This window comes from Scomber japonicus, chromosome 20 (genome assembly GCF_027409825.1).
Source record: "Scomber japonicus isolate fScoJap1 chromosome 20, fScoJap1.pri, whole genome shotgun sequence".
NCBI classification, from domain to species: Eukaryota; Metazoa; Chordata; class Actinopteri; order Scombriformes; family Scombridae; genus Scomber; species Scomber japonicus.
This window is the reverse complement of record NC_070597.1, coordinates 11,072,509-11,096,235: the sequence shown is the minus strand read 5'-3', so window position 1 is coordinate 11,096,235 and position 23,727 is coordinate 11,072,509. Positions and strand designations below refer to the sequence as shown.

At 40.6% G+C, this 23,727-nt stretch overlaps 1 protein-coding gene across 1 annotated transcript in view; it reads right to left on the bottom strand.

The window, feature by feature from the left end:
- The window catches only part of LOC128381094 (disintegrin and metalloproteinase domain-containing protein 12-like), a 72,936-nt gene extending 49,819 nt beyond the window's left edge, over window positions 1-23,117 (bottom strand). The window contains exons 1-3 of the mRNA XM_053341046.1: window positions 23,012-23,117; window positions 11,032-11,153; window positions 7,336-7,409 (exon numbers count right to left, since the gene is read on the bottom strand). Of these exons, the coding sequence (XP_053197021.1) occupies window positions 7,336-7,409; window positions 11,032-11,153; window positions 23,012-23,117 (302 nt within the window). The remainder of the gene's footprint in view (window positions 1-7,335; window positions 7,410-11,031; window positions 11,154-23,011) is intronic.
- Window positions 23,118-23,727: the final 610 nt, after the last annotated feature.

Below are 23,727 nucleotides of genomic sequence, written 5' to 3'. Positions count from 1 at the left end.
ATCACAGTATATCATGGCCTTGCAGCCGCGAGGGTAACAAGAAAGGTACAAAGGCTAGAGTTAACCTCAGTGCATCCTTCACTGGGAAATAAGGTTTGGTGGTTCTGAATGAATTTTAGAACATGGTGCGTAATGTGTGTGTGTGTGTGTGTGTGTGTGTGTGTGTGTGTGTGTGTGTGTGTGTGTGTGTGTAGGTGTGTTTGAATTTTGCTGATGAAAGAAGGTTTATGTGTATGTGTTTGTCTGCAGAGGATAAATGAGCATCGGTGCAAGAACAGATCCGCATATCCACATATTCTGTGTGTTCATGCAAGTGTACTGTATCTGTTCACTGTCTGGACTGAGCTGATTCTACCTCCAGCACAATTACAATTTTCGCTATAGGGTACCGTATACTGTACTGATTCACCCACTATCTACCTGTCTGTCTCTTTCTCTGGGAATACTTGGCTAATAGGTCAGAGGACAAGCTGATTATGTACTGACAGGGGATACAGATGTGACCAGTCAGCTGCAGATAAGATAATCAGGAGCAAGGCTGTAATTAGATTTCATCTCCACAGTGATTACACAGAGGCATGGCAGGAAGAGCACATACATGTCTCAAGTGGATGGACACCTCAAATTATTACATTTATCTTTCATTCTCCTTCCCTTCCTTAACATTTTTAAACTTCTTCCTATCCTCCGTCCCTTGTAATTCTGGGATCATCTTTATCCACATCCTTCTTCTCCAGCTCTACAATGTGAAGATGTAGGTATGATGGGTTAGCAGGTAGCTATGGGAACCGAGTATTTAATGAAGTGGAAGCTTTATTTTTTATCAATTTAATGATTAGAGAATTGGAGTCTAGACTGGAGGAATAGCAGTTATCAGGTTTCAATTATGTGATAAAACTACTTTCACAATTTATATAAAAGTGTTGAAAGTTTGACATTAAGATTTAAAAGTCTGTATAGGTCAGTACTTTATATGGTTGGCATGTTATGTATTAGATTTTGGTTTTAACCTAAGAAATATCTGAAATGGAAAATTGCAACTCGCCATCTAAATGTGATTTCAATTGGTCAAACATCCAAACTGTTCATTCGAAAAAAGTCGAGGAAAGATTGTGTTAAATCTCTGCATGATGTGAAAAGTACAAAGTGGTTATTACAGACATTACAATCTGTGATAAACACATTTTAAACTGCTCAGCTTCAGCAAGCACAGAAGTCATAATGAGAAAACAGACTTCTCATCTTGTTTGATTTCTGACTTAATGACTAGAGGGAAGATTTGATACATCCCTCACTCCTAGTTTCATGTTAAAAGGAAGGATTTGACACACACACACATGGATGTCTAGGTTTTGACGTTACTTAAACAATCTGTGTGTGGCTCAGCATCCGAGGACAATAACTCTACAAAGGAGGTCACAGAGATGTCTCTTTTTCCAGAAAGGAGTGGTTATTTGCGTCTTTAGACTTCTGTTTGCTCAGTTTCCCAGGAGAGGCTGCTTCCTGCTCATGTTTTCAATGAGACACGAGGACGTCTTCACTGAGAGAAGCAACAGGTCACAGGCCGGCAGCAGTCCAGCCTGAGATATGGAGTAAAATAACATCCCTAAAACCCAATACACAAACTGGGACAAATTGTGTCTGGATCCGGTCCAAGTTGAATTTTATCGTTCCACCAAACACCAGAGAGATAGAAGAAGTTTGCAGCCAGGCCTGTCACTTAGGAAACATATCTTCTTCCTGCCCTCTGTCCAGGGAATAAACCAGATTAAAGTCTGTCTATGTGCTCTCCTTTGTGTCTGTTTTTCTTACAGTACAAAACACATTGAAAGATCAATGGCCAATCCTTGAGGCCCCTTATACTTATGATTAAACAACATGATGAGCAGAGAGAAACCCCAAGAGCAGGCAACCAAGAACGACCTCCACCCAGTTGACGAGCTCCAGGCCTCCCTTCAGTGATACTGCAGTCTATAAGAAAGGAAAACACGGATGGAGAGCATGCTGCCTGCTCAGCTTGGGACTCATCTTGAGGCCTCACATTCTGAGCTACAAAGCAGCAAGAGTTGCTAGAACTGTTTGGCCACTAGTGGTTCAATACCGAATGGTCAAAGCTCAATAAATGTCCCTATTGTCTTGATGTGCACAAGCATTAAGGTTTTTTCCTCCTCCATTGTGAGCAGGAAACTGATAAAAATACCTCCACTAACATCAAAAAGATGCCAAAAACAATATGCTTTTAAAAATGCAAATGGATTGTATTTATACAGGAATTTTCAACCTGAAAAGGACAAAGCCTTTTACAAAGCCTCTCATTCACCCATACATATACACACACACACACACACACACACACACACACACACACAGTCTGCTCATTTGGAGCAATTGGGTTCATCGTCTAACATCAACATGATAATAAAGGACCTTAACCTTCAGGTAACAAGGGACAGAGGTGCTTTTTCACAAAGCAAATGAGCCACTGTTTAGACTCACATCTAGTCACTAAATTGATCACAGAAAATGAGATGCCACCAGGGATCTCAGACAAGCGCAGCAGAAGACCGTGCTCTACATTTTCCTTCCAGTAATTAATAACAACATTTTGCAACATCACATCAAGAACATTGTGCACATGTTGTAGAACACACACTGCACTGATGGGCAAACTTCTATTTAATCTGTACTGTAGGTAATTTTATTTCTAAGGGAACATTTGCTACCTCTGTTAATCAGTTTCCTGGGTAAAATCTTGAATTTACTATGTCAGGAGAATGTATTACATGACATATGGTTTAATCAGGCAGTTTCATATGACAAATGTTTATGGTATGTTGAGAGAAAGTATAGAACTGGAACAGACTTCATTTTGCTCAGATTTTGTAATCCTTGACAACACCTCCTGACACGGAAGGTTTCTATTTTTGGCTTTGAGCATTGTAATCAGACTACTCATTAAAGAAGTGTTGTAATATCATCATGCACTTCAGGGGTTTCTCCATTGTTGGTTTTCCTTCATAAATGCTTCTCCAGCTCTAACCACAGAGGATTACAGTTGCTAATGATTAAAAATACATTGCTTACAAAATTATTGGCAGCTAAAGGCAAGGCACTGTCTATAGCACATGTTCTTTTCCCCAACTGATTGATGATGATAACAACAACAGATATGTCCTGCATGATTACCTGTAGATGCTTGTCTTTATCCACACAAAAAGATAATATTTTTTTACAAATACATTTAATTGATGGGTCACACAAAAATTATGATCTGATTTCATACTCTAAAAATTGTAATCTAAAGCCATTGGATAATAGTCCAGAACTAAGCAGACTTTTTACTAGCAATTTTGAAATATGGAGAGGCAGTAATACGTGGGTTCATAAAAATGGCAGCATTTCCACATAAAGATGGTCTTGATCTTTCAGGCAACCATCTTTGAACCATAACTTGGAGCATCTGTTCACATGATTGACATGGTGCTCCAGGCAGCCTCCACCCTTTCCATCCTGACAACCAGACTGCTTCAAGTGTGCCCTTAGGAGTATTTGAAGCCTCTGTCTCCTGCTTCCACATTCCTTCATGCCAAGGAGGAGACACACCAAACACTGACATTGAACATCAAGGAGAGCTTCTGCTGTGTTACCGGCTTTCCAAATGTCACCCGTGCCACCGTCACCACACAGTTCACCATCAGAGTAGCAAACATGTTATAGCAGCAGTTTTCTGACACCCAAAACTGCATACATCTTTTCAGATATTGTTTTTCTGTTTAACTGTTACTGAGAGGATGCCATAGAGGAATACAATAGACTTGAGTTACAAATGTAACTTAAGTTCTGTAACTTCTGCATGACTGCCAAAGACAGTATGTAATACCTGGATATGCTTCGTATGCATGCACAGGAGTTTAGGACATAATACCAGCAAAGTCACGTGACTTGGGCACAAGCAACTTGATAAAGGGGCCTGGCACCCAGCAGTCGTGTCCTACAGAAATGACAATGAACTCTGGCGGTCATCCAGAATTCATAGAAACTTAGTTAGATTTGTAGCTGTTGTTCTAATTCCTTCTTCCTGATCACCAGAAACAGTATGTAATACCTGGATGACCCATGCCAATAAGGTCATGAGGAATCTGTACTCACTATGCCTCAGTTGCAGACCAAAAAAGCAGACAAGGCCACAGACACCAAAGGGTGAGGTGCGGCCTGGCCACATTAACTCTGTATAAGCAGGCAAATGTACAGGAAGAATTCGCTGTGGCACAGATGTCAGTATCCTTCAAGGCAGCCCAGAATACTGAGACTCACAGAGGCCCCTGAGGCTGTATGTTTATGATGTGGTATCAACAACCCAATTTGAAAGTCTCTGTCTGGAAATGGCAAACCCCTTTATATGCCCTCCATAACAAACTAACAAGCACAACAGACTGACAGAGCCCAGCTAGCACATCTATATACTGTGTCAGTTTCAGAACAGATTAGGATGCTGTTCCTCCACTCCTGGCACCAGGGCAAAAACTGCAAAACTGATAGGTTGATTGATGTGAAAAGCCTCTTAGGAATAAATGAGGGGTTGGGCCAAATAGTAATACAAAAGTGGCCAGAATAAGTCATAAAACTGTTGCCAAGTGGATGTTTGTGCCAAATTCCTTCCAGGCGTTCCTGAGATATTGTTTCCACAAGAATGGGACAGACATGAGGTCACAGTGACATTGACCTTTGACCACCAAAATCTAATCAGTTAATCCTAGAGTTCAAGTGGAAGTTTGTGCCACATTTGAAGATATTTCCTCCAGGTGTTAATAAGATATCACATTCATGGAAGAATGGGATGGACCTGGGGTTGCAGTGACCATAACATTTGACCATCAAAATGTAATCCATTCATCCTTGAGTGGACATTCGTGCTGAATTTATGGAAATTCAAAGAAATTCACTCAGGGCATTCCTGAGATATTGCGTTCATGAAAATGGTACAGATGGATAGACAGAAGGACAAACCAAAAACATTATGTTAACATTATGTTAACAGCTGGAAAGCTGTTAACATAATGTTAACATAATGCCATTGCTGTTGTTGGCACTGAGGTATAAAAATGCAATAATTTCAAGCTGTTATAAATAAGCTATATTGTGATGTGGAAATTTTGTGATGCCTCTACTGCTTATTAGACTTAGGGCATCATGTGCAAACCAGGTCATCAAATACTTTGTAATGCTTCACTGGCGCCTCATGCAGACTCACAAGGCACCCTTTGGTGTCTGTATAGTGAGGGACTGGGCTTTCAACTAGATCAAATGTAGATCAATCTGTTGCAAAATTAGGTTAAAAACACTTCATCATATTTAGGTAAAGATCGTGGTTTGGGTTAAAATGATCACTTGAAACATCAACATGGCAACAGTAAACACCATGACAAGAAACTGTCCTGAGTCACAATTGGAAGAAGTTGGGGAACAGTGCTACCCTGCAGCAAAGTCCACTTTTAACTATCCAGACATCCACCCAACCCCAATTATTTGGCCATCTACCCATCCAGCCCCCTCCCAAGAAGGAACATGTCACTTGTGTTTTGTTGCCAGGGATATTTATTAACAGAGGTTTGAGAAAACAAAATAAATCCGAGGGTTTAATTCAAATCATTTCACTCTGGTCCATATTTTTTCTTCCACTACAGATGCCGGTTTTGTTTGAACAACTGGACTTCATCAGCGTTGCACAGTCAGTCTGCCAGCAACCTCACACAAGAACCTTCAGTTAATGTCAGCACAGCAGGTTCAGGTCTGGCTCTGGGTACAATGATCTGCACTCACTCAACAATACACAGCCTCTTCACATTCATATCCTATTTGTGATTTGTCTTGTCAAACATGCGTGGCATTTATTCTGAATTTCTGAAATCATATTTCGACTTAGCACAGAACTGTGTGAGAATCTACACGAGATGAAAATTCACCCCTTTCCGGTAACTAGGTCTTGTTCTCCAGACCTGCCTCAAATGTTGAGAGTAAATTCTGACAGATTGGTATTTGTAGCACACAGAGGTTTGTTTGAGTAAAGTCTTTCCATCATGCTCAAGCTCATTAGAAAGATCTAGATTGCACCTCTCCATCTATTCTGTTTGTTCCTCTTGGCTCTGGGTTTGAGCTCAACTGTGGACTTTACATTTAATGCTATTGGACAACGATGACAGCCATGCTGGATGAGAATCATGTGGTTGGTGCATGGGAATGTAAGGTGTTTTTCCACTGCAGCTGATCACGGGGGAAAACTTAAGTTCCCATTTTGAAATGAAATGTTTTTACTGTAAGAGAATGTAATTCCCTGCTATAAAAGGGGCCGGTGAAAATTTGACAATCTGCAAGTCAGCTTTGCAAAATCCCCACCTGTGCAAAGCAGGAATGTTATTCAACAGAGAGACTGAGTGTGATTTCCCATCAAAATATTTTCAAAGTAGGTAAGCCATAAAATTGCGGTCGCTGGTGTTGAAAGCTTTGTCCCACAGTCTGCAGGTGGAATTTACATATATTAAGTCTGGAAAACAAGTGAGATTCATGGCTGTCTCTGGCATAAAAACCCATCCGCTCTCTCTCTCCCTTTGCTTCCCTCTATCTCATTCTCTCTATTACACAGACAGCTCTGCTTGTTCCTGGTTGCTCATGTGTGGCAGAAGAGGTGGATGGAAAACATATTGCTCCATCAATCACGTCCCATTCTTCTCAGCGACACACACACACAACTTGGAGGCTGTCTGAGACCGAGGCCACATTCAGTCAGCCCTTGTGTAAAAATGCAAAGATGACAAATATTCCTCTGAAAGATCCAGAGCTACGTCTCTGTCAAACCGTACCCATTCCGATACCGTGATCTCTTTCAAATGATGTTACCCCTCCTTGACAGTCCCCTGACTGACACTGTGTTGACAGTATCTTAATACACGGAGCGCAGGGTGAGTGCTGCGTTCAAACAAATCCTCTTTCTCCCCTGTGTTATGCCAACAGATCAAATGAAAAGATAGGGGGAGAAGAAGGAGGAAGATGTCGGTTTTCATCAATGTCTGGCTGATGTATTCAGGAATTTCTGTCTTTCAAGTCTTTGTTTCAGCACTCGAAAAAGACCAAAGCAAAGAGAGCACTGCCATGCCCGCGCTAGCAGAGCAAGACAGATAGACTTCCCTTCCTCCCTCCCTGTCCCTGGCTGTTATGTGTGACACACAACTTGGCTAAAGCCCCAGTTGTAGCCCCTGGGCATCGCATATGTCACCCATTTGTACTGAGAAAGCACTCAGTTCCGATCTAAGGCCAAATATGAATGGAGTGAGCACTTACTCATTTTTCTCCAGAGCCAAGAGCAGCTGCTCACCTTCCGCTTCAATCAGGAGCTTCAGTGATGCAGGGTGACTCTGAGGAGACAACAGACAGGAGAAGAGATTAGATGACATGTGAAGATTAGTTCTGGAGTGTGGAGGACAGGATTTTGATTGAGGAAAGATGGCTCAGAGTGTTGTAGCATTTGTTAGTAAGGTTTAAATTTCAGAAAATAAATCAAGTTGATGCTGTATGTGGCAATAAAATGAAAAACAGCAAACAGCTCTTAAAAACCTTTATTTCAATCCTGAAGACATTTTGACTGAGCCACCCAGAGCTGTGAGAAAACATGAGACGACTGTTTTCAATTGATGAGAGCAGTCGGAAATCCGTATGAAGCTACTTTGTATCTTAGAACAAGAGCTCAGAGGATTAGCTTTATGTTTCTATTCCATTTGACATCAATCCTGCAGAAAGCCATGAATCTTTGCACCCCTGAGTTACAACACTGAGAGAGACTGTGTGTCTCTGTTAGAGTCAGATGAACTGGCACTGAGTCGTACATCACTTCTGCCGGTCGTGCTGCGCGACAAACGTGGCTGCATGTTTGCACAAACCTACACGCACTCATCCACATGTCAACACATAACCTCTTTCCTTCTCGTGTGCTGGGCTCTCACTCAGGCGCATAAACATAACAAAATCCTGTGTCTCACAATGTGTCTCCATATCACGGGGTAGCCACACACACACACACACACACACACACACACATATTTTACACGCGTAGTTCAATGTGGGTCAACTGTGGCAAAGAGCGCGGCTCTGGGTTAAGTCATCCATCACCCCTGTAGAGAAAAATGTCTAGTGGATCATAAGAGGATATGGAAGCAGAACACTTAAGGTTTTAGGCTGTATCATTGCACAAGCCATGTGGGACTGAACTTCCTCTTACTTTCTCTACAGCTTTCTCAGCTTTGAGCTCCCTCACACTGCATAATGTTTATGCTAACTGTCATTATAACTTCAGGGAAATATAGATATACAGTGCATTTTTGGGGGAAAATATAAGGGAGAAATACGGTGGCCGAGACCCGCCATAGCTGCAAATAAAAGTAACGCTGCAAACAAAAACAAACGCTGCTGCAAATAAAAAGAAACACTGCTGCATATAAAAGAAACGCTGCAAATAAAAAGACACACCGCAGCAAACAAAAAAAACGCTGCAAATAAAAACAAACGCCGCTGCAAATAAAAGAAACACCACAGCAAACAAAAAAAAAACACCGCAGCATATAATAAAAAAACGATGCAAATAAAAAAAGACACAACGGAAGTGGATTACCGGGGACTGTTTTTTCCGAAACACCGGAAGAAGAAACAACAACAACAGGACTACGAATTGGAAAACGAACTTGTTGTATTGTTAGCTTCGGCTAACACGGGGAGACCACTAACGAGAGTGGAAACAACTGACGGCTACATAGTTCCGGCAGCTTATTACTGTCGTTGTTGTTGTTGCTTGTACGTGTAGGTCAGGAAAAGACGTAAAAGGGACCGTATATGGTTTGTTATTTGTGTTATTACGTTACGTGTTGGACTAAATACATGGACATATTGAGGAAAGTATTTCGATGTTATGGAAACGGATTTCATATTTCACAAGAATGGATACTTGGCGAGCTGTACAGAAAGTCCTGAGTCACAAGATGATCGTTGTGGATAAAGGGAAGACTTTGAAGGTATGTAGAGATTATAGCTGTTTTTACTTTAGCTGAGTGGCTAGCCGAGCCAATCGCTAATACTATTACGGCTGTGAGCAACCAATATAATTCGTGAGTGGTCTTGAATGAATCAGGGCAACCTATGCTTTCTAACAATGTACGGCATGAATAAATATGTTTAAGGGTTGGTGTTTAAAACATTCAGAAGGACTTGTGGCTACCTCCCAACCTACGACCCGTCCCGTAGGCGGAACAGCGTGTTTTAAGTGTCTGCAGTTCCGATCCTCATCCCCATGTTGGCTGAAACAGACAAGTCACCCTCAAACACTACCATTTTCACTTACTTTCTAGTTCGTTTTCCAATTCGTACTCCTGTTGTTGTTTCTTCTTCCGGTGTTTCGGCAAAAACAGTCCCCGGTAATCCACTTCCGTTTTTTTGTTTGCTGCGGTGTTTCTTTTATTTGCAGCGGCGTTTGTTTTCATTTGCAGCGTTTTTTTTGTTTGCTGCGGTGTGTCTTTTTATTTGCAGCGTTTCTTTTATATGCAGCAGTGTTTCTTTTTATTTGCAGCAGCGTTTGTTTTTGTTTGCAGCTTTACTTTTATTTGCAGCTATGGCGGGTCTCGGCCACCGTAGTGAAATACATTCAAATTAGCATTTACTTTTACCTTCATTTTGAGCATTTTTTAAAATTGCTGATCTAAGACTTTCTTTTGTTTTATGGCTAAAAACATCAAAAAGGAACCTTGTGGCACCTTGTCTGTTTGGTTAAGCCCGAACAAATTAATTCACACATGAATTACCTCAACAGCACAACCTGAAAGCTGTGTTTTTAAGTCTGCCTGGAAGCCATGTATATATGTTTTTATAAAGTCTGGGATCATAACACCAAACCAAGCCAAGGATCCCAGATTTCAAACATTTCATTAATATTCCAGCGGGCCATGTAATGTTTGCTTCCTTTCTAAAATGCAGATATTGTACAGCTGTCTGTGCTTGAAATGTACTGAACCAAACACAAAGAGGCAATGACTGCTGTTCATGCCTCTCTCTGTGTGGTCCTGCATACTTTAACTTAGCTGACTCTTGGTTCTGGCATGTGACCAGGATTTATTACATTAATGCATTAATGAATACATTAACACTCAGCTGCTAGTGCTGCAAAAATGTAATTTAATCCAGATTGGAGGTCATTTGGTGATCCAAGATTTCTACCACCAACTGTATTAGATTTAAATTCCAATTTAGAACTCTAATATAATACATTATTAATGTTACTTAATAACCTAAAGTAATTGTGGGATATGAGAATACACTCTGTAGACTGGTAAAGTCACCAAAATTCAGAATCTACAATCAGCTGCAATTCACACAGCTGTATTTCTTGCTAGTGAACAGACTTGATCTCAGTTTAAACTGTTTAATGTAGTCTAGATTTCATCCAAATTAAAATATTTAGATTTAACACTTAAACACTGATTTTAGAAGAATTAAGATCTACTGGCCAAACCAAAGATCAAACTTACAGGCTGCAATATTCATCACCCAACACAAAATGAAACAGGCCATTTTGCTTTTGTTATGGCTAAAATTGCAATGTTTGACCTGTGAGATTATGAGATGAAAAAGTGTCTATCCTCTGGAGAGCAGAATGGTGTGTCCGATATTAACAGTACCTGCCCACTAGATTTTGCTATTTCATTTGAACAAGTAGTCATTTTAAAAAGTTGTGGTGGTGCCAGAGGCCAGCACATGAAACTAAAATATAAAGCAAGCATTGTAGTGGCACTAAAACATACGGGCTCACAAATATAGTATGAAATTACGTTCAGGGGACCATGAATGTCAAAATCAAAATGAATGGCAAACTTGCCAGCAGTAACAAACAGAATGGAAAGAATGACTGGGTGACCAGACCATCTGACATTGCCATCTTAAGGTCACGCCAGTAGAAGAGGCAAAAATATGTACTTTTTATCAAATATAATTCTTCACCTGGGATTTGAGTTGGCCGATTGGTTTCCAGTCTTGTCCGACGAGCTGAAGAGGTACTGTAGTCCCATAGTGTTTCTGTTTTGCTCTTGGTCTGTGTTGAACAGTGGTGCTGAAAAGATTCCCTTTGAAAGAAAGCATAAATGCCATGTGAGAATACAGAGAAAACTTCAAAGTGTTTCTCCTTTATTCTAAATTCACTCAGCATCTGCAAAACAAGACAATGTCCATCTTTGTGGACACAAACAATGAGAACATTTTCGAAACCAATTTTATACAAGCAAACACTGATAATGAATTCCTCCCTGCTATTAGACACCTGAGCCTGATGCTTATTAACAACATCAGAGCATGACCTGTCAGTACATCTGCCTTGTAATATAAAGTATCATTTAAACAAAAATCACAGTATTTATATTTGACAGCTTTACTGTGTCACAGCAGACAAATAACACTCTCTGAATGTTTGGTTTATAATAACTAACAATTACTGTAACAATATGGGCTGTCAAAAATGCTGTCTCCAATACATCTTCGCCCATTCCTAAACATATGCTCACCTCTCTTTTATAGGCTGTCAGTAGGGTAGAGCATGTGTCCTGCCATAAAGACATGAATACAAAAGCACTAAACAGCACGCTCAGACATCAAGCAATGAGAACTGTTAGCCTGTGGCGAAACTGTAACCACCCCCTCTGCCACTCAAGCTGCATAAACCTCCACACTTCTTCAGGAACTGAGAGTTTTGAGCAAAGAGGAGCTGGGCTTGGTGCTGCTGCTGCCGCTGTGATAACTCCAAACATAGGGCTAGTGTCCAGGATGCAGTGCAGGGATTAGACGTAGCTTTGGGGTATTGTTCCCAGCATGCTTTTATCTTCTCTTCACTGTTCTGACATGGTGTTAACTGAGCCTCCCAATGGCTACAATTCTCGGAGCTCTGCTGTGTTGCCAGTCATTTAAGAATATATTCATCCCCAAATCCAATACTGACATCCCCAAGCATACCGCCAGGAGATGAAGTGGCGGAAAAAAACAGCCACTGTCCCAAGCAAAACTTCCACTTATAACTGAGACAGAAACTGAAATCTCTCTAAAAAAGTACATTGTGAATAGACAGGGAGTCAGAACGCTCTGCCACCGAAGGACCTTGCTAACAGGGCTCCTACAGTAATCAGCTTCCCACAGTGGGGAAGCTGTTTGGAGCTCCGGTCTCTTACTAAAACAGCGGGGGTTGTTAGCACCATTTGTTTCTGTGCAAACATCCGAAATGAAATGTTTGCTTGTTTTTGTTTTGTTTTTGTTTTTTTTTCCTTCCACTGATGCTCCATTGAATGTTTCTAAACAGCAGGGAAACAGATTTAGTTTGAGCATGATGTCAGAAGTTGTTAGCATAATTTATGGTTCGTTTTCAACTTGAAACTTTGTTCCTTCTTAATTTTGAACCACATTTCAAACACTTCCAAAACACAAAACACACTGCACTAGGACACACTCGTCATGGATTATTATTAACAGCAGATTCAAGGTTCTTCCTGCATGGTTCACATCCCTTCTGTCTCTGTACGCATGACTCACCCAGCTAAATTGCTGAGTCTGCTTATTATCCTGCATTAATAACCCAGGTCAAGCACAGAGCTCCCCAGCTGAGCTTTGTTCTGGTTCTCCTCTGAGGAAACTACCATTCTGGAGTTCATCACTGAGCCGCTCCAGCTGATAGCAGAAAGCCAAAGGTGACCAGCTCAGCAGTCCTCATCCAGCTCCAGGCTGATGATGAGAAGCAGGCTCCGGCAAGGACGTGACGGCATCACACACACAACAGCGGGAGAAGCATCCTACCCTCATTAGTCCCACAAAACCACACCGTCTGGGGGAGGTGGGCATGCTGAGTAAGGGAACACATGACAACCTCTGAGAAAAGTACAGATGGATGAACACAACAGATCAGGGGGAAAACAGAGAGAAGTTTTGACAGAAAAAGGTCAAGTCCACATTGTGGTTAGCCAATTTATGAGGCTAACACACACAGATGGAACGGCCATTGCCTTTTCTCCACTGGCTCCACATCAACTTTGAAGGTTCACAACCATACAGCTTTTGGTTCCCTGACATCAAAGTCTCAAAGTGAATAACCATTTTGTTAATGTGGTGTGCTATGAGGTTTAATTCCTGCTTATAAATGGCATTATATTAGTGGAAATAGTCTGCAGGCTCATTTCTTTTCCACGTGCTTGGGAGCGAGACATTTGGTAAAGTTGGAGCGTGTAAGTGGCTTTTGTTAGCCAGAATGTTATAAGAGCCACCAGAAGCATTAAGGGAGCGGTAAAAGTGGCACCAGAACCCAAAGCCTTATTTATATGTTCAATAAAGGAGAGTGTAAACAGAGGTCTTAATAAAGCTGAGTTCTGGCCATGATCAGCTCCCTTTATGCTCCAGTGTACACAAGGGGAGCTTGTGCCATTTATATTGCCTCAATAAAGTAAATGTTAGGTGGGGGGATTGTATGTCTGTGTATGTGGAAATGTGACCATGTGTGTTTGTTCGTTTGCGGGTGAGTGAAATGTGTTATAGAACTATCAGTGAATAGTAATAAATTTGGCTTTCCTTAGCAGCCTTGTTAAGAAAAAATGAAAATTGATTACCGGTATGTACTCTACAATCACTGTTGTGCTGTTTTACACACTTGTTGGTTGTATATGAATAGTGGCACAGCATGGTCACGCAAAGTATTAAAGAGGTGATTTACCAGGTGAATGGCATTTAGTAATCTAAACTGGACTTAATTTGATTGAAACTATTTGTTAGAACTAGGTCAATGGTTCCCTGTCTGGGTACTGGGTCTTCCCAAGGGATCACAAGATAAATCTGAACTGTTGAGGTAACTTACAAGATAGGAAAGAGCATGAAAAAACACACTGATGTTTAGTTTTTCTGCCTTTCTTAAAATATTTGCTTTCTTCTTAGTAAATTTTGGAAAGTTTGACATATTCAGGACTTTAACTGATTGCTGAAAAAGGAACATATTTGGCTGAACTCTTCACAGCTAACAGATATATGCATCTTGTGATGATTAACCGGGGTTGGTTGGTCATAAAGGGTCATAAGATGAAAGGTTAGTGGTCTAGGTCGGTGGCTGCCTTTTTGGCTTGTGACCCCTTAAAATAAAGTCTACTTGTTGGCCTTTATCATATGTTTTATATGTGTGTGGACAATGAGCAGGTCAAAAAACACTCATTTTTGACTGTTTTACCTGAATATTTTAGGCTAGATGTATGTATGAGAGTCTAGAGTCATGCTTGAGGCTCTCTGAGACTGTCCTGAGGCACAGCAGTGCTTTGAGCTAAAGGCTAACTTGCACACAGTGTTCATATGTTGATGCTAAGAAGGCATAATGTTTACTGTGTTAGTTTAGTTTGTTAGCATGCTAACATTTGGCGATTAGCACAAAGCATAATGTAGAGATGTTGGTGGGAATGTAAATAGCAAGTAATCAAAACTAAAACTATTGGATGGACTGAAACTTTGACCTGATGAGCAAGACGATGAAGAGGATGATCAAAGTGATTACAATCATCCAAGAAGGGAGCATGAATGTCTGTGGCACACTGCATGATAAAAAATCTTATTGAAAGTCACGGTCAAAAGATAGCTCGATATTGAGGTTAAAAGTGGCCAACATGTGATTTAGTGAATGAAGCATAGTATTAACCAAATTTAGCCCAGTTTTTACCTGCAACTCACTAAATCAGTGTGTATTGGGGCAATTTAGAGTTCCTCATGGTATTTTCCAGAAAATCATTTTGCTGGTTTTATCAGCACTCTCAGATTAATTCATTCCACCAACCTATGAGCTGCTGGTCCCAGAGAAAATATGACCTTCCCAAATGCTTCTGGGCTCTCAGGATATCCTTTCTTAATGTCCTTTTACAGCTACAGACCCCCCCCCCCCTCTCTGTTCCACCAAAACAAATCAACAACTGTTCGGCTTTATTAAACCCCAGAGCCTGCTTTCTTGCAACCAACCGCAACACACCCCTTGACAGGCATCCATGCAATAATGTATTCATAACAATCTTTGCTTTTCCAACACAAATGGCATGCTGTTCTTTTCATCTGCTCTCTTGATGAGGCCATGCCCCCCCACATGTGCACAGGTCCTCACTGAGATGGGATATAGACTACACATACAGTACATGCACACATCACTAAAGAGCACTCCTAATCACAGTCACCGCTGTCTGATGACTGGTGGAAAGGCACACAAGGACACACTCCAAAGTCACTTTGACAGTAATTCTCTGCAATCTTGAAAATACACCAGATTGAAAATGAAAAACATCGCCTTTGGCAGCTTGAAGGAGATTTTTTGACATTCAAAATCCCCTGAATGGTACAACAATAAATGCAGAGGGGGACAAACTTGAGATGATTCCAGCATTGTTTGACAAGGGTGGACAATGTTTAGTTACTACTCAAACCTCAAGAAGGAAACGGGCTTAAAATGAGAGCATGTGGAATTAATTAGAGCATAGTGATGAGTTTAAATTGGCCTGTTTCAAAGCTGAGACAACAAAGACAGAAACAAGTATAAAAAAAAGTTCGTTTTTCCAAAGTCCCATATGGAACTGTGTTGTTGATAGAGCAAATCTAATAAAATGATCACAACACATCACTTTTTCTGCATCAAGGGCGTGTATTATGTTTTTTTAAATCCATATTTAGTGGATGCCTTTAATCAGACTGCTGACTGGATTGGGAACTCAATCCAGCAAAGTTTCTGAGCCAAAAGTTGGTTCTGACATCAGTGGAAAACTTGGTTAATGTTCATGGCTATTGTTCATTTAATAATGGGTGATTGACAGGCATATCACGAACTCAATTCATCCCCAATCAGGGTGAGTAGATTATGATAATTTAAACAGAATGGTGATTGGGAACAGAATGATGAATGATACGCTGTGAGAAAGACACTCTTTCATCAATGACCTTGGAGACAAAAGCGATGAACTTCAGCGACTTCCCTTATCTCTTTCTCTCCTTCATTATTCTCTCTACGATTATGATGAATCCTTATTGTCATCATTGACTGATCTATCAATCATTTTGTTAATTAATTGATTAATCCTTCATTCTATTAAAAAAAAATGTGAAAAATGCTGATCTCAAGTTAAGAGAGCCCCATGTGATGTATTCAAAATCCTGGTTTGACCAAATTCAGGAACCTATTAAATTCACAATATTAATGGCAAAGCAGTTAGTCAATTAGTCATCAACTCTTTTGCTAATCTTGTAATTATTTGTTGCGAAAAAATGCTAAACACTTGCTGGTTCAATCGTCAGAAATGTGAGAATTTTCTACTACTTCTCTTTTTTCTTCCTTGGACAAGCAATTTAAAGACACAACCTTAGGCTGTGGAAACTTATGACAAGCGTTCATCACTATTCCCCGACATTGTTACTTGCAACTTTACATGATACAAACCAGAAAAGGCAATAAGTTATCTGAGAAGCACAACCTAATGTTTTGGTCGATCACCTAATCGATAAATCTTCATCATGCTCCCTTTAATCTGTTACCTAAACCACAATGCAGGGTTCATGGGGATTACAGAGCAAAGGTGAAAAGTGCCTGGTAATCTTGGCTTGACTCCATACTAAACATCTGACCCAGTTGGGGGACATTATGTCAACACCCTCAGGGTTGCACTAGGAAACATAGAAAACCTGTAGGTGACATCATGGTAATAGGAGTGCACACAAAATGGAAAGAAGGTCTCCTTAAATCAAATCTAATAAAGTAGCAGTGTGTCAAAAGTCACAGCAATGAGAGTTGTTAATGGCTGGATTTATAGCTGGATGACTTTTTTTTAAGAGTATATTTAAGGTCATAATCGAGCCGTTTAACACTGGGCTCCCTCTACTGGTAAATAGCTCTTTGTGTTCCCTCTCTCCCTCTCATTCTGTCTGTCTCTCTACCCCCACCTTGTATACTGAACTCATTTACTGTCACACTAGCTGGATGTCAGCACATAATTACTCTATGGGAAATAGATGGTCCTGCAGCAAAAATTCCCCTTGGCTCAGCAGGCGGTTAATGTTGTCCGAGAAACCGGTGCTATTACGCCCCTGGCGGGTGACACTGTTAGGCCCCCTTGCTGAGAGCACAGTGCTTGCTGTCTGGTATGGAGACTGTGTGCCTTAGCATCAAAGGTCAAAGTCAGAGAGCTTCTGGAGCAGTGCTGTGTGAAAGCCTTTTAATATGGTCCCTATGATGGATTTCATTTACAGCGCCCTGGTACCCCTCTCTGTCATGGGAAGCACATGTCTGGCAGACATTCAAAGCACACACAAAAAAGAAAAAAACAAAACCTCAAGCCACAGCAGAAGACAGACAGAGAAAAGGGGGTGGCTACATCATCATGGATCCACAAGTTATCGTACAGTATGCCGTGGCAACCATGTCATTACCTCAGTGGAGGCAGTGTCTTGAAAGGTCACACAGCTCATGGATTTAGAACAACAAAAACTTGCATTAATTGACGAAACTGAAATAGCTCTCATACAGTAAGTCTGACAATGATGGAAAAATTATTTGGACATTTTGATATCAGACATTTAAGTCATTCATCATTTGCTTTCTGTAGTTTTGCAAATGTGAGGAGTTCTTTTTCTTTCTATCATTGTAAATTAAATATATCTGTTTGGGGTTTTCTGAATATTGTATTTGAAAGCCTGAAAACAACTAGTCCTAGCTTTTAACACTCTTGGATTGTTCAAAGTTCTATCTCAAACTTTGGTCTATCTAGATATTTCATGTGCTGCTTGTATTTAAAAATACATCAAAAGTCTGCCAGTGAAACATGGCAGCAGCAGAACAACTTAGTTTGCACCAATTTGTTAGAAACTCACCCAGGTAGGAGGTGACCTGTCTTTTTCCTGTTAACACATCTGTCTGTGACGAAACATCCTGCAGCTCATCCCTTCTTGTTATAGAAAGCAGTGGTGAAATCTGGGCGGACACTGTATGCCACAGTGGAAGATGGATTATGCAGCACTAAGACATATTATTCAGTGGTTTAAATCTCAGTGGAAGTCTGACTGCACCTTCATGTGGAATCTAAAATCTAAACTTGAGGAAAGTTTCCCTTTGTAACTACACTTTATCTCATGAATTTAAAGTCTAAAAACGCCACATACACTTTACTGTTATAACTGTCTGTCTACCGAAAGCTGCAGAAATATATCTGTGGCAGCATGATATAAAGGATGCTGATGTGATATTCCAGTTGCAAACAAGAATAATAAAGTAACACTGATGATGTGACTATTGCAACAGATTTGTGACACAACATGATACCTGCAAAGATATTTTATAAATGTATCAAACTGGGTCTCAATCAAAGACGTTCTTGGACGTAACAATTCCCGCAGACTACTCCTTTCAAAAAGTCTACATGGTTACTTTAGTTTTTCCATAATTTCTCTACCTTTTCCATGTCATCCTATCTTTCATCCCTCTTTCTCATTCTACACAGCTAGACTTTATCTTTTGCCCTTCCTATGGAGCCTCAAAACTGTACAAATCACCAAAAAAACCCCCACCTAATTAAGCCAAAAGACGAGGGAGGTCTCAGCTTGCCACACTTCAAAGCTTACTATTGGGCAGCTCACTTTATAAACATTATAATGTGGTGGAAAAGGGGCCTAGTCAATGACTCAAGTGACTGCCCAGATTGGCTATCATTAGAGTAGATTCTCTGTAATAAGACCTTTCTTCTTGCTCTTCTTAACAGCCCCACCAAAACATGCAAATTATGTTACAATAATAGAGTAGTCATTGAGAATATACCCGTTAAATCTGGAAGCAAATAAAATTACACGTACATCGATAGTCCAGCGTCTCTGCAATAGATATATAGAGGCAGATGAATCATTGACACATTCTCTTTGTAAATGGAAATTGTTTACTCAGTGTAAGAGTGTATTGAGTGTATCTGTAAAGCCTTTGAGAGAAAGTGGGAACCTAATCCAATAATCACTGTCACTGTGCCACAAGTGTGTTACCTGAAACTACACACCAACATATAATTGTCTGGATAAGTGAGTTGTTGTATCTCTATCTCTCTCTCTCTCTTTAGCTTTCTTTCTCTCTCGCCTCCCACCCTTCTTTTCTCTTTTAACCCACCCGGTCAAGGCAGATGGCCGCCCACCTAGAGCCTGGCTCATGGGAAATGTTAGGTCTCTGTAAATTACAGAGTAGGGTGTTGATCTGCTCTCTAAGAAAAGTGTCATGAGAGAACATTTGTTGTGATTTGGCACTGTATAAATAAAATTAACTTGACTTCATGTTAATGTGAATTACTGCATTTCACTGCATGAACCCATAACCCTATGGTTACAGTACCACCTAACTGTGCAGTTCCCCTATGCTCTATGAAGTGTTTTAGCATCCTTTAGCTCATTGTTTTGGCTTTACAGCAACCGTACTTCTTGGTGGTCTGTCCCACCACTCTAATCAGCATTGTTTTCAGCAACAGGTTTCAGACAAAAGCTAATAAAGCGGACAAAGTTGGACACTTAGAGACTAAAGAGCCAAAAATATCCCTTGTGAGTTGGTGGAGATCACACCAGTGGTAGAAGAAGACTTACATTCATCAAGTGGACACACAGAAATGACGTTGACTGAAGTTGACTTATTCTAATTCTCCTGACAAAGTAAATCAATATATTACGTTTCGCATATTATATAGAAAGTGTTACACAGAACTATTACCCAACTCTGCAGTTCTCTTGCGCTCTACAGAGCTTTTTACTCACTGTTAGTTCATTCTTTGGATTTTATGCCACATTAACTGTATGGTTCAGTCTCACAGCTCTCATCAACCCCATTTCCAGTAACCATTGCAGCTGTTTTCAGCAAAGACACTCTGATGAACCTGCTGCATTCAACTTTCCCAGAACCAAATGGCAGACAGACAAAATTTAGTTACCTTTGAGCAAAGTCAAATGTAGGCTGCTTACAAGACTGAAAGGAGTCACAAAGAGAATAAATATTGGACTTTGTCAGGTGGCCAGAAAAGGAATTCCAAATGAAGGCTAATATTGCAGTGTCTGCTAAATTTGTACAAAGGTAATTGTTTACTAAGATTTTAGCCATTATAACTTTAAAATGTGATAATTATGACTGTGCTTTTCATCTTGTTGTGGGGGTCTTCTTCACCTGAATGACCAAGAAAGGACTGACATTTTTAAAATCTAACTAAATGTCATGGTATAACACTTTTATTTTTTAAGTGTAAAGTGATTGTTTCAATGTAGCAGGAAAAAAATACAATAAAAACTTACATTATGATTCACTTAAAAGCACTGCAAAAAGCTTGGAACCTGCCCATGATTTTTTTTGTGAAACACTGATGGGGTGGAACAACTTACCCAGATACATTTGACACTGACTAGAGATATCTAAGCCAACTGGGCCCTCTGAACAGACGTGCGAGAAGACGCACAGGGAGAGGCGTGCTGAGCTCAACTCTGACCTGTCTGGGTGTGAAAGTCCAATGAGAAAGTCCAGAGCCAGCATCGAGTTTCCGCTGGTGCGTTAAACTTTTGTTGGGGGGGGGGGGTCAAATGAGTCCAAAGCAGCTTCGAAGAAACTAATGCAACACATGTAGGGTCAGGCCGCTTGAGCACAGTCCAGCTATTTTCCCCCTCCTCTATTAATATCCCCACAGTGGAAAAGCAACTGGTTGATCAATCTGTCTTGATGCACAACCACACATCAGCCAGCTCTTCTTACCAGCCTCCTGGGTCTCAAATATCCTGAACAACTCATCTGGAAGATCTGAATCTATCCTTACTGAAAAGATACTAAATGCCTCTGACTTGAGATGGGTCACATCATGGTGATAATATTGCTCTGGGGGAGGACACTGTTTGCTAAAGGAATGTTTTACTACAGTCCAAAAATATATTCTCAGCTCAACTTTCATTTGTCTGAATCGTGCAGAATCCAAGCTGCATGCAGCGCTCAAGGCAGATAGAGTCATGTTGGCTGAAGCGGTACAGCACACTAGTAAACACTGTGGCTGCCACAACTTGTGACCATTGGAAGAAATAAGTCACAAATGATTCCCGGATAGGACAGATATATGCATAAGTTAAACAGGGACAGGAAAATGGTCAAGAAAGGTCAAGGGACAGTGTCATGAAATATGTATGCAAACATGACGCTGCATGAAGCTGAACTGCTCCATCTTTTCTTAGCAGCCTTGGATCAATGACAGCAGTCACAAAAGTGCACAGTCTGGAGAGAGAGTAGAGGCTCATAAAAGGGAGCACTAATGACTACCACTCATTATTCTCCTAACATGAAGTAAGGCTGCAACTAATTATTTTCATTAATAGAACAATCATTTTGTCTATAAATGGTCCAAAAAATGTGAACAATGCCACTCACAAGCTCTGATAGCCCAAGGCTGTCCATTTTAACAGTCCATATAACATGAAATGTTCAAATATTCAATTAGAAATTATATAAAACAAAGAAAAACTGTCACATTTGAGCAGACGGATACAAACTTTCTGTCAATGAATGATTTCAAAACAAATTCAGGCACAACACTGCATTTCACAGCATTTATTCATTTTTGCCAACTAAATTCAACCGTGTCTCTTGTGGCTGTTAACAAGCACTTATTAACACTGCTCCCTCCATTTATGTAGTTCACACAGTCCAAATCACCCTTAAGCAGGTAAATATATGTTCAAGCTTTCACAGCCACACACAAAATTGAACTGGTGATGACTTCTGAAGAGTCTGAAGTTGAACCCATGGGAAAGATGCATCAAGGCCAACTTGAACTGTTGATGAATAAATGAACAACTTCCTTGTGCTTCAATCCCAGTTTTACACATTTGCCCTTGCTGGTAATTAATTCCCAGGATTCCACAGCGAGTGTCATGACTGGCAGGGTGTTTAGATGTAAAAGTTTTCTGTATAGACGCCAACACAGCTTCTCCACTCACCACAGTTTCGAATACTGTGCACTGTATTCTTGTTTAATCTCACCTAGGGCGTGGAGCACTGGTGACTGAAATGTCATGAGCCATAGCCCAAAGGGTTGCAATCTCAGCACACACACACACACACACACACACACACACAAACACACAAACACATACACAAATATAGAAATAAACACATTCTGAAATTATATTTGAACATTTCCCCAGAGCTGAGAAGCAGCTCTTTTTCATTTTTCTAGCTGGGATGTTATTAACATAATAAACGCAGAACAATATGCAGGTTTAAAAAAAAACCCATTTGACTGCTGAAGTTCAAACTAACAATGTGACTTTTGTTTGATGTTTGCCACTAAAGTAACCCTGGGATTCATCCATTATAGAAAAACTGGAAGTATGTCTGAAGTGCCTTAAAAAAAACTGTAAAGTAAGTCTGCTTAAAGCACAGCGAAATGCCTCAAGTGCTACCACTGATTACCAAAGAGAGTTTCAACATCATCAATTATACAGAGTCTCCCTCCTCTGAGGTACATACTGGCTGGACTGCAAGCTGAAATTTGATGTTCTGCTATTCACACAGATCTATTGGAGATAATGTGCAAAAGGCATTACTATAATGAAGAAGCCTGTTTACACTAGAGTTGTTTCATTGAGCCCAAACACTTGTTACAGATGTTTAATTCTGGTGTAACTGACAAAAGCTTTCATCAAACATCATGTCCCAAAAAACAGCCAGATTAATGTGAGGAACAGAATAAAATAGAATAGACACAGAGCACAATGCATAATGACAGATGCATACAGGTTACATTAAAATGACAAGCTTTTTCTTTGTTTCCACGTAAAAAGGAATTCATTATCTTACGTTTGTCATCTATCCAGTCTATCTTGTGCACATGCATCCTTAACATTAGAGGAAACGCTATAAGCCATTTGACATATTGACCTCGTGTTCACCTCTTACCTTCAACAGATGTGGAGAGCACATTGTCACACAGGGATATGGACACAGATAAAGCCTGAAGTGCTGTCAAAATAACAAACTTCAGACTCCGGCTCCCTGGGTTCATGATGCCCGGCTGAAGCGTGGACGCACTAGCCAACTGTTTCACTGCAGCTCAAACATCATACAATCACAGTCCGACAACAGCTGATGTGCAAGGGGCCCCCCACCCCCCCACACACACACACCCCAAAAAATAAAACGACTTCCTGAAATATGATCAAGTATATGAGCGGAGCTTTAGGAAATCCCGAGGACAGCTGATTCAACTCCGCGCACTCCCTCCATTCAGAGATGTCCAAGTCGAAAGCTGCCTTTGCGTAAAAAGTGAGAAATACACAGGGAAACGAAGAGAGAGCGATGAATACATTGACAAATACACAAGCTGCTGCTGTCTTGGTCGCCCACTGGAATGACATCAATTCCAGGGCAATTACTGGAGAGAAGTGTTGTCTTATGAGTGGGGACCATGTGCTTCAATGAAACGCTCCGCGAGGTCCTAGAGCCGCCTGCAGTGCCCAATAAATGAGCAGCATCAAGTTAGTAGAAACAAAGAAAGTATGACTTCTGGTCTTTGCTTTCCAAATAAAGTTCCATGATGGGCATGATGATGTACTTTATCTCAGTGGTTTTCAATGTAGGGTCCGAGGGGGCTGAAGGGGCTTGCCAAAAAGTGT